This window comes from Mugil cephalus, chromosome 10 (assembly GCF_022458985.1).
Source record: "Mugil cephalus isolate CIBA_MC_2020 chromosome 10, CIBA_Mcephalus_1.1, whole genome shotgun sequence".
Taxonomy (NCBI): Eukaryota; Metazoa; Chordata; class Actinopteri; order Mugiliformes; family Mugilidae; genus Mugil; species Mugil cephalus.
In genome coordinates this window covers 8025469-8037194 of record NC_061779.1, presented here as the reverse complement: position 1 = coordinate 8037194, position 11726 = coordinate 8025469, and the positions used below count along the sequence as shown (strand labels likewise).

Below are 11726 nucleotides of genomic sequence, written 5' to 3'. Positions count from 1 at the left end.
ACTGATTATTTTGGAGGTTGTGGTTTGTACCGACACGTGTTCCTAATATTTTGGCAACCTCATTTTAATCCATTTTAATCAGGCTAAACAATGCAAAAACTTTTTACTTCAATCCAGTTTAACAGCACCTCAAACTTCCACATTTCTGACACTGTTTAATATAAACTGAACATTAGAACAGACATGACGGTGGATTTAGTGCAGGACTCATTGCATTTTTTTTTTTTTTTTGTTTTCGCTTGTGTCAATGTTTTGACATATGTTGTTCCTCTTCATTCTCACCCATAACTTCTGTCTATCTACTAAAAACTATCCAGTAAAGACGCAAACAAGGCCCAGAAAGACTTCAGCGTTGTTACTTTACAATGAAATTCACTTCTGTTCCCAGTAAGCTGGCTAGTAAATGTATATTATTTATTCAGTTTGCAATAAAAGGGACAGTAAGAGGCAGCATAAAGGTAAAGGCGGCCGCAATGTGGACTTTGGTTTTTACTTTGTCACATTTGTTCAATATATTGCTTTTAAACAACTGTGTTCACTGTTAAATGAAAAACCGCTCCATCTGAAATGACACTAAACAGAATGACTCACTGCTGTTGCCATGTGAGAGCAGCATCTACCAAAGAGGTTTAAGGGTCAAACAAATGCCCTATCAGGGTGTCAAGGCACTTTACTGCTGATTAGGATGTGTCTGTTTCTCTCTGTGACATTCCACATTCTCTGGAGATAAGTGGACACGTGCAGACAAACAAATGTCCAAGCTGAACCGATGAGCTAAAGCCAGAGACAAACGTTTTTTATGACACTCTGATAATGGGCAACACGACCTTCTGGCTGTCCGTCATTTTTATTAATTTCTTTGATAAGTATGTGAGCCATACTTTATCTTAAAGATGGGCTTACAAATTTAAAACTACTGTTAATTTTTATATAGATAGATAGATAGATAGATAGATAGATAGATAGATAGATAGATAGATAGATAGATAGATAGATAGATAGATAGATAGATCAACTTCAACGCGTCCTCCCGGGCTACAGGTGGCGCCGCTACGTTCGCCCCACAACGTGCTTACGTCAAGTTTGTTGCCGGAAGTAAATCTCAGTCGTCAGAGGAAGAAAACACCGAGCGTGTGTTCGGACTTCCCATGTGGTACTGGAATTAATTTAAATGAAAAGGTAAGAGTAATACAAAGTGTCAGTTTCCAGCAGCCATGGGGAAGAAAGGAAAGAAAGAGAAAAAGGTGAAGGGAGCGGAGAAGACGGCCGCTAAAATGGAGAAAAAGGTCTCAAAGAGGTCCAAACGAGAAGAGGTAACACTAAATGTTTAAAGAATTTAATGTGCCCTTTTTAATGTGGCACAAGTAGTCTTTTACGCGTTAATAGACATTTAGTTCTGACATTTAAACACTACGAAAATGTTAATTTCCTCGTAGTTATTAGAGTCTGTTTAATGCATTAACGAATCTATGTGTGACTCTCGCATAATGATCCATTTATCTTTTAGTAGGTCTGTCTGTTTTAAGCACATATTTCTTTCTTCCACCTTTCCCCAGGAGGACTTGGAGGCTTTGATTGCTGAGTTTCAGAATCTGGATGCAAAGAAGACTCAGGTCGTAGAGACAACGTGTCCGCCTCCATCACCAAGGTGAAGAACTTCAACATGAAAACTCAAACATAATATTGAACATAGAGACATTTAAGAAAGGGTACAGGTGTTGCAGGCCCAGGAGTCTGAGAGTAGGCATGGTGCCCCTGATCTTGATCTGCAAAAATAATGTAAATAACCAGAAATGGATAGCTCTTTATAATTACAAAGAGAAGCCAAACAGCCACAAAGAGATGCTAAATGACCAAAATGAGATGCAGAAAGTGACTAAAACAAGGTACAGGAATGTTATAAAGCTGTGTTAAATATCAGAAAGAAAACAACCACAGAGACACATCATGCTGTCAAAGGGGTGAGATGTTGAACAATCATAAAGAGATGCGAAATGACCACGAAGTGATGTTAACTTATGACGTAAAGAGTCAAAATGGTCAAAATGAGACACAAACAAACCTAAGGACATGCAGAAATTATCAAAATGAGACATGAAGAGACCGAATTACGAACTAAACAAGTATAATGTGATGTTACATTACTACAGAAAGAGGTAAAATAATCAAAAAGTGCAAAGTGGTCAAAAGGAGACATAAAACGACCCCAAAATATCTAAAAGATATACATAAGAGATACAAAATGAGCACAAGTGATTCTTAGTGCTTACAGAAAGAGGTCAGAAGGACACAAGGTATGCCAAATGAAGAGATGACAAATGGCCACCAAATGATGTTAACTGACTATTTAAAGAGGCAAAGCCTTCAAAATGACACACAAACAAACCAAAAGACGTGCAAAATGGCCAAAATAAAGTGACGAAAGTAAGGAACAAAAACAGCCACAGCCCACAGTGATGTTAAATGACGACAGAAAGATGGAAAATGACCACAAACTGATGCAAAGTGTTCAGAAGATGACACCAGGCGACCCTAAAGATGTTCATAATACAAAGAGACGGAAAATTAAACAAAATGTATGAAAAACACCTTAAAGATTTCCAGTTAAATGTTAAGGCGACAGGTCAGGGAGACGTCGGAAACCGTAAGGATTCGAAATGTGTTAAACATATTTTATACATATATTTCTATGTGGATTAATAGACCTCAGTTGTTGTGTTGTGTCCTGTTGTTATCATATGTTTCAGATTAAGTGCCTCACTCTGTGCTCATCCTGAGAAAGATGAACTCATCCTATTTGGAGGAGAATTCTTCAACGGAAAGAAGGTAGAGAAAATACTCCGATGAATATTTTTCTGGATTAGTTAGTCATCAGTTTTTTTAATGCAGACTTTAAATGTGTGTCTAGACTTGATGAGCAGCTCATTACCATAGCGACAATTCATTTTCCAATCAGTGTAGGTTTGATTTGCTACAGTCAAACTGAGTATTTATTTATGTTTGATTAAAACTTGAATTTTTCTACAATTTAAAAAAAGATTTATGGTTCATGCTTTGAATATTTATGTTGATAATTGCCCCTCAGATAATAACCGTCACAGGGTAGACGATGCAGCTGTGGACAGATTGGTGTGCACATCTGGCCGCTTTCTATATGATGTGATTTGTGGCTTCACTTGTTTTCTCCAACTGTTGCTTCCAGCTGTTGCGTTTGAATGCTAGACTGTGGACAGCTTGAAAAACCCTTTGCTATATTTTTTATTTGTTTCACAGACGTATCTTTACAACGACCTGTTTTTCTACAACATCAAGAAGAACAGCTGGGTTAAATCTGAGATTCCCAACCCTCCTCCACCGCGCTGCTCTCACCAGGTTCTTATGTTTCAACTCACTCTTGCACAGTTTGTTAAGGCAATGCAAGCCAAGTTTATTTATGTGGCACATTTAAGACGCAATGCAACTCAAAGTGCTTTACATTAAAAAAAAAAGCTAAAATGATCTTAAACAAAACATTAGAGAATAGAGAAATTAAAAAGATTGCGGGACAATGTGTAAAAGCAGCACAAATAGAATAGATAAAAGAGGAGAATAAAAGATACAGTTTAGTGTAAGATATTGATAAAAATAGATTTGACAAAAAGAAGCAGCAAAGAGTAACGTTTTCAGCCTTTATTTAAAAGAGCTAAAAGTTGGAGCGGATCTACAGTTTTCTGGGAGTTTGTTTCGGGTATGTATGGCATACAAATTCAGTGCTTTATAAACCCACATCAGTAATTAATTCACAAACAAGAAGTCAGTGTAAAGACCTCAGAACTGGAGTGATGTGATCCACTGTTCTGGTCTTAGATAATCCAGCAGCCAGTAAACACCACACTGTGTTTGCTTCACAGTAGAAGTTTTATTCATGTATTTCTGCAGGTGAATTTTGATCCGTTGGGCAATTCATCATTTTGGCCAGAAGGGGGCAGACGTCTGCAGCACAGATCAGAGAAAACGCTGCAAAAAATCAACAACATTCAAATCTGAGGGCATCAAACCCCCTTATCTCAGTCTGTTTATGCAGCCCTGTTCCTGCCCTCCGTCTCACTCCTCCCTCATTTCCTCCCTTCAGGCGGTGGTGGTTCCCCAGGGCGGGGGCCAGCTCTGGGTGTTCGGGGGAGAGTTTGCCTCTCCAAACGGGGAGCAGTTCTACCACTACAAGGACCTCTGGGTGCTGCACCTGGCTACACACACCTGGGAGAACATCAAGTAGGTGCAGAGGGTCATGAAGCTACATCCAGTAAATAATAAATGGAAAATAATGTGAGACAGGATGAATGTGTGAATACGAGGACCTGAGTTTGGGTAGAAATACTGTTTTCTCATATTTGTTTTTTAAATATACTTTGCTATTAATTATAATATACACTTGTGCCAGTTTATTAGGTATATGGACATCCATTCTTATTTACCAATCCTGTATAGATCAAAAGTTAAACAACATGTATTCATAAACACACACTTGCCAAAATATTAGGTACACCAGAGGGTATAAATCTTCATAATTTTATGTCAAACTATATCAGAAACAATAATCAGCTGGATGATTATTTTGGAGGGTGTATTTTGTGGTGCTGTTAGGCTGGAGTACATTAAAAGTGTTTCTGTTATCTGAACTAGCCCATTAATTAAACTGGGGTTGCCAAAATATTAGGAACACGTTTCTGCACAAACCACAGTTAAATCTGCAGCTCTCTCAGTTATTTTAAACAAATGCTCTCTTCACATAACTTTCATCAAGAGAACATGTAGAGCAGGACTGTTGTTTGTTTTCACTAGTGTACCTAATAAACTGGCCAGTGAGTATATAGTTGATTAATCACAGTCTGTGTGAATTATTTAGTCCTGAAATGAGCCTTGTTGACCTAACGCAAAATAATTTTAACCATATGTTAAAATTTACAACAGCATTTATTCATATGTACACTCACTTGCCAAAACATTAGGTACAGTAATGTAAATTAATCTTAATATAACATGCACAGTACATGTTGTAAGCTTCTCTACTCTACTCTCTCTTTTACCGACCATTTAACACATGATACGCTTTAACATAACCGACTGTTTCTTTTTTTTTGTTTTTTCTTCAGGGCCCCTGGGGGTCCGTCGGGCCGCAGTGGCCACCGGATGGTCCTCAGCAAGAGGCAGCTGCTGGTGTTTGGAGGTTTCCATGAGAGCACCAGGTAAACAGAGGTTCATTCATTTAGTTAGATATTTGTGTTTGGTAGTGGTAATGGTCGGTTTGATCTCTGAACTCAATCATCAGTAACATTTGATGTATTGCTCCTTAAAAGTGAAGCCAAAGCGACTACCAGTTGTCATATCAACCACTTCATTTGCAAATACGTACAGTGTATATAATCCAACATGTCGTTGCACCTGGTGGAGTTAGAGCAGAGTGTAGCATTAATTAATCAAAAACTCAAGTGAGTCTAGAAGAAGAAGTGTTACTGGGTCATCGTCAGCACTACTCTGCACAAACTCTGTCTCCAAGATGGACCCCAGGAAATAGTGTCAATTTAGCCAATACAAGGAAGTGGGGACACGTCCATATTTATACAGTCTATGATGTCAAGACACACCGGGACCGACTGTTGTCCATGTGGAGAAAATAAGAACAAAAGACAGAAAAGTGTGTACTGAGCTTTTTTAGATTATTAACACCGGTTGTTTTTCTACCTCCATGTTTCTGTCCCTCCTGGACATTTGTCACCTGGTGTTTACCCCACATGGAGCAAACATGCTCCGAAAGAATGGATTTATTCCAACAAGAGAGAAACCAGTGGATCAATAGTTTACACGGTTAATAGGAGACTAGACTTTCCTGCAGACACTTTGCTTTCTGGTTATTTGTAGCCAACGTGAATAAAGTCCTAACACAGAGAAGCTGTGAATTCTCTGGCTACTTGAGACACTTTTGCACAGATATATGACATCAGTTCATCAGATTGTGAGATCTCTACATGTAATGTAAAGGGAAACAAGCTGGCAGAGTTTTAGCTTAGCTATGTATTCCTCGTCTGGTTTGATCTGTGGAGCATTTTAGGGTCTCATTGTTTGGGTTGTGTAGCCACCAGCTGTAGCATTTTGGTTCAGTCTTGTTTTTAATGAAACACCTCAGACAAAGCCACTGTGTTTCACCGGCCGAGTAACAAATAGCTGCACTGATGAGCCATAAGATTGTGTTATCTGTTAGCGGGTGGGATGTATCAGACAGCAAATAGAAGATTTTCTCCTCTAGCTTGATGTTAGAAGCAGGAAAAAGTTAAGAATGTGAAGGATTTGAGCGACTTAGACAAGGGACAAATTGTGATCACTAGGTCTACAGGTGGTCATAATGTTATGTCAGTGTCATATTTTAACTCACACAGACTCTCCTTCCTCCTCCTCCTCTGCTTGCAGGGATTTCATCTACTACAACGACGTCTACTCTTTCTCCCTGGACACCTTCTCTTGGTCACGCCTCTCTCCTTCAGGCTCCGCCCCCTCCCCACGCTCCGCCTGTCAGATGACGTCCACGCCGGACGGCACGGGCGTCATCATCTACGGGGGATACTCCAAAGTGGTGCGTTTTTTTTTTTTTTTTTGTTGTCGTTATTTTTTTTCATGAGCTTCATGGGTATCATCAACATGTCGTCCTGAATGAATTCTTTGTGGGTTTGTGCAGAGAGTCAAGAAGGAGGTAGAGAAGGGGACCATCCACTCTGACATGTTCCTGCTGAAGCGAGAGGGTAAAGACGGACAAGGTAACTCAAAACCATTCAAGTCGGTGCAGCAGAAATCATCTGGCCGCTACTAAGTGGTTCTTTTTTTCTGACTTGTCTCCGTCCGACAGAGAAGTGGTCGTGGTCCAGGGTGAACCCCTCAGGTAATAAGCCCCCTCCTCGCTCTGGTTTCTCCCTGGCGGTGGGTCCGGCGGGACGAGCGGTGCTGTTTGGTGGGGTGTGTGACGAGGAAGAGGAGGAGACGCTGGAGGGCGACTTCTACAATGACCTCTACCTGTACGATACTGTGAAGAACCGCTGGTTCCCCGGCCAGCTCAGGGTGAGCCCCAACACCGGCCCCTCATATCTCTTAAAGCAGGGGTTTCAAACTCATTTTAGTTCAGGGGCCACATACAGCCCGATTTGATCTCAAGGGGCCTGGACCAGTAACACGATAGCTTATTACCTGGTAAATAATGATAACTCCAAATGTTTCCCTTTGCTTTAGTGCAAGAAAAGTGCAATTTCTTATTTTATCAAAAATTTTCAGCTAATATCTTCAGTGTAATTTTTGTAAATTCATCCCATGGGCCAGATTGGACCCTCTTGCGGGCCGGTTTTGGCCCCCGGGCCTTATGTTTTACACCCCTGTCTTAAAGGATCATTCTGGTTTATTTTAAAATCACTAATTTCCCATTAATGTGAAGATACGGTCCTATTCAAATGGGACTAGTTTTACCTGGGGACATTTAATAATGTGTAACAATTGAAGAGGTCATCTCTGATCTTAGTCTTCTATAAATCCTGTACGCCTGTAATTAGTAAAGTAAGAATTAGATGATGAATTATTTATTATATTTCTCTTAACACTTAAGTCCTGTGGTAGCACTAAGCCAACATGAGCTGACATCTATTTGATTTGGGGTTGTGCTTTAATTATTTTTTATAAGAGTTTTGTTTGATTTGCCTTTTTTTTCTGCCTCTTTCACTTAATAATTATGAAAGCTGTATTAATATAAATCATAGTTTAAACAGATGTTAAGATGTCGCTGTGTAGTATAGACCCATTAAAAAAAAAAAAAGGTTTAGATCCAGAAGAATGAAATCCTGAAGGAAGATGAAAAGGATGAGATGTATGGCAGCTTATTTAGATTATCAGGATTTTATTCAGTGGCGCAGTAATGTGTTCACCACATTCTTTCAACATATATGATGTTTTATTTTTAAAAATATATGTTTATTATAAATCCGAATCTGCACGAAAACTGTTAAAAAGTGTAGCGATATCAAGTCGCAGTGAAAAGTAGCAGAGCCGTCGCAACCGGGGATGAAGTCAGTAAATCTGAGTAGTTGCCTTATCTTGGTGCATATGTACCACATGCATCACAGACTTAGGATTTAATTTCTAAATCACATGACATCTGTCCTGTCAGGCTCTGTGTCTCCTCTACCAGTTTATTTCCATTAATCTATGATAAATATCGGCAACCATCACCTTATGACCATTGTCATAACGGTCCATAGACTTATACTCCAGTGCATTTAGCTGTTGATCAGACATATGCATGTAAATAAATCAGTATGCATGCACAAATATAGTGTGGTATTCTGGCATTTATTTATCTCCACAATGGAGGTGCAGAGTTCACAGCTGATCATTTTAGCAACATTAGGGAGCTGTAGAAGTGGTGAGAAGATATGTCAATCAGAAGCAAAAGACAAACTGGGGTGGGACCAAATTAAATTAATTCAGATTGAACAGATTCTCCTTTTTCTGGATGGATCTTGTTCAACTATTTTCTCGTTTTGTTCCAACTTTAGGACCAAACATTGAAATGTGAAGCGGTCCCAAGCTGCTCTGATCTCATTTTCTTTCCATCCAGGGAAACAAGACGGAGAAGAAGAAACGACGGAGGGGGAAGAAGGGTGGGGCGGAGGGAGAGGGAGCGGAGAAGGAGGAGGACGGAGGGGAGGCGGAACCTCAAGGGCCCACTGAGGTCGTCAAGGAGATCGTCACCGAGGACGGCACCGTGATGACCATCAAAGAAGTGATTCCTGGTTCTCAGGAGGATGAAGAAGAAGAGGAAGAAGAGGAAGACGATGGTAAGATTAAACACATTATCAGGTTCACACTGACGCGGTTTTGCTGGTGTTTACGATGTCGTTTTCTTCACCCATCAGCTTCGGCCCCACAGGTGGAGCCTTGCCCGAGGTCCAGCTCCATGGCAACGGTGCGTCAGGGCAAGCTCTTCCTGTACGGGGGGATGTTTGAGGTGGGCGACCGCCAGTTCACCCTGAACGACTTCTACTGCCTGGACCTCCACAAGATGGACCAGTGGGAGGTTCTGGTCGAGATGGACCCGAGTGAGTCAGCCATCCGAATCAAGCAGACAAAAATACACCTGGAATTTAATCACGGACAGCTCAGCCTCAGCGCAGCCACTGTCCTGACTGAGCATCCTCTGACGCAAGGGAAAAGTTGGAGTGCTGAGAAGAGCATAAGGGTTCATTTGGATTTATGATTCTCTCTCCACAGAGACGCAGGAGTGGCTGGAAGAGTCTGAGTCAGAGGGTGATGATGACGATGAGGAGGAGGAGGAGGAGGAGGCGGAGGCGAAGGGAGCAGAAGCGGAGGAAGAGGAGTCTGAAGAGGAGAGTGACGACGAGGAAGGCGAGGATTTATTCTGCCTCTTCATCGTCTGACACTTTTAATTAATAAGAAGCAACAAAACCAAAACAGTTGTGACTAATCAGAGAATGGACATGGGCCTTCTGTGTCTGGCAATACAGTCAGTGCGTTTACATGCACGTGAAAAAAACGAATTATTGCCTTAATCGGACTATAACAGGAGAACTTAAGTGCATGTAAACACGTCTCATTATCCGATAGAGACACCCAGATAATGCGATTGGAATCTGAGTTTTCATCGGATAATGCGTGTGCGCATGCTCCACGACTGCGCTGGCGTGTGACCAGGAACAAAAACGTCCAAGAAAGCCAGTCGCAGAAGAAGAAGAAGAAGAAGAGAAACGGAGCCGTCTGAGGGATAGAGCGGATCTTACCTGCATTAGAAGTAGCGCGAACATTACGTATAAGATTAAAAAATTTACTATTATCCGTCTGGTTGTTGTTTGAAATACCGGTCTGCCGCATGAACGACTCTTGTTTATCATATCACTTAATAGGTCAATCAGGCCGTATTAACGTGGTATTATCCCGCTGAAAAGACACGTATCGCCACCTAGTGTGGAGGAGGAGAACAGTTGCCTGGTCTGGTCTAGGTGTGTGGGTAACATCTGCGCTAATGTCAGATCCAAAAGTTTCCCAGGAAAATGTTGAATTGTCACAAGACAGTCGACGTTATTCACTTAGTAAATTTAAACATGCATCTTTTAATCTTTCTATCTGACTCTTCTGCTCCCAGATGAAGAAGACCACCCCGCCGTGCAGGAGGGGGAGACGGTGATGGATTACCAGACCCGGACGGAGCAGTACTGGATCGGAGTCGCACGTTCCAACATGGGCCCCGACGCCAAGGACAAAAAGGTCGCCAAGGTTGCCCTCGCTATGGCTAAAGTCTTCTATGAAGACCAGTAGAGAGACGCAGAGAACTGTCTGAGTGTTTATGTGTCATGGATTACATTTTATAAAACACCTGGAACTTATCACGGTTTTATTCAGATTCCCTGAAATGATCCAACATTTTTTTTTTAATAAAATAACTTTATTCATTAACGTCACTAAAGCATATTTAATGTCGACCTTTTTTACATACTGGACACTGACTCATAGAGGAGTGTTAACTTGAGAAGTCCAGCATTCACGCTCTTCATTGCTCCAGTTTAATTTTAAACAACTCGGGCCTTTCTGCAGCTAAAAAATCCACCGTGTTCACCAGACAGTCCTTAAATATGCCAAACAGGAAGTGTACCAGTACGTCTATCGGCTGTTTTCTTTCTTTTTTTACTGAACATATCAGCCCTCTGCTTCTGAGAGAACTCTGAAACTGTATCAGAGACAGTAGACTTGGGTGTCAGACAGCCAAAACAACCAGCTGAAAGACACTAAATCTCTCCATGTCAAAAAGAGTATAAGGTAAAAGGTCGGGGGATAGTTCCTGCCTTAAATACATTGTGTTGTGTATTATTTTTGAATGTATCGTGAATTACCCGAATGTTCCATCAAATTTTCTATTACCAGTGTCACTAATAAGAACAAAAATAGACACTTACGATGACCCACACATGTGACATTGAAGAAAAACAAGTTTGCAAATACATTAAAATACAAACAAGACAGCGAAATAATTGTCATATACTTTAACAACGTTTAACGAAACGTTTCCAGGGGAGCACTAAAGAGGGGCGGACACAGCTGCTTTGACACGCTTGTTGTTTCCATGGTGACCAGTGAAGTTGACTGTGCAGCTTATAGGACATAACAGATATATGAATAATGTAACAGTGAACTTCCAGTGTGTTTTTTATGTAATGTAGACCTGAGCAACTGCAGCAACCCCAGATCACAGACCACATCACCTTCTTCCATTGCTCCAGAATCCAATCTTCATGCTCTCTAGCAAACTGAAGGCCTTTTTTCCCCGGTTAGCCTCACTGATTAGTGTTTTTTCTTAAGGCTACACAGTTGTTCAGTCCCAATCCCTTGAGTTTCTTTCCCATTGTACATGTACAAATGCTCTTACATTCACCATTAATCATAGCCCTGAGTTCTACTGTTTTTCAATCAGGACTTATTTCTGACCATGTTTCTTTCTGAAAGACGATGGTTCCCACTCTCCTTCCAGTTTTTAATAATGAACTAACATCTCTTCCATGAACACAGGATGTGTCTTTCCACATTGCCGTTTAAGAAATGAGAAGCTACTCATTGCATCACTTGGGGTTAAATAACTTGTTGCCAGCTGAAACAATTATCCAACAGCAGCCTTGTAGCTATTTGCATAGATAAATCCAGTGCAATGC

At 40.8% G+C, this 11726-nt stretch overlaps 1 protein-coding gene across 1 annotated transcript; it reads left to right on the top strand.

Moving 5' to 3' along the window:
- The first annotated feature begins 1096 nt into the window (after positions 1-1096).
- klhdc4 (kelch domain containing 4) lies at positions 1097-10477 on the top strand. Its single transcript, XM_047597553.1, has 13 exons — positions 1097-1313; positions 1557-1648; positions 2748-2826; positions 3274-3372; positions 4112-4248; positions 5130-5222; positions 6442-6604; positions 6707-6785; positions 6875-7083; positions 8627-8846; positions 8925-9107; positions 9280-9414; positions 10169-10477. The coding sequence occupies exons 1-13, from the start codon at positions 1215-1217 to the stop codon at positions 10339-10341; spliced, it is 1761 nt and encodes a 586-aa protein (XP_047453509.1). The 5' UTR covers positions 1097-1214; the 3' UTR covers positions 10342-10477.
- Positions 10478-11726: the final 1249 nt, after the last annotated feature.

Bases quoted from the DNA above. Each gene is read 5' to 3' on its own strand.
- klhdc4 (XM_047597553.1), top strand. From the start codon at position 1,215: ATGGGGAAGAAAGGAAAGAAAGAGAAAAAGGTGAAGGGAGCGGAGAAG. The intron at 8,847-8,924 runs GTAAGATTAAAC...TTCACCCATCAG, and splicing joins GGAAGAAGAGGAAGACGATG to CTTCGGCCCCACAGGTGGAG. The intron at 9,108-9,279 runs GTGAGTCAGCCA...CTCTCTCCACAG, and splicing joins TCTGGTCGAGATGGACCCGA to AGACGCAGGAGTGGCTGGAA.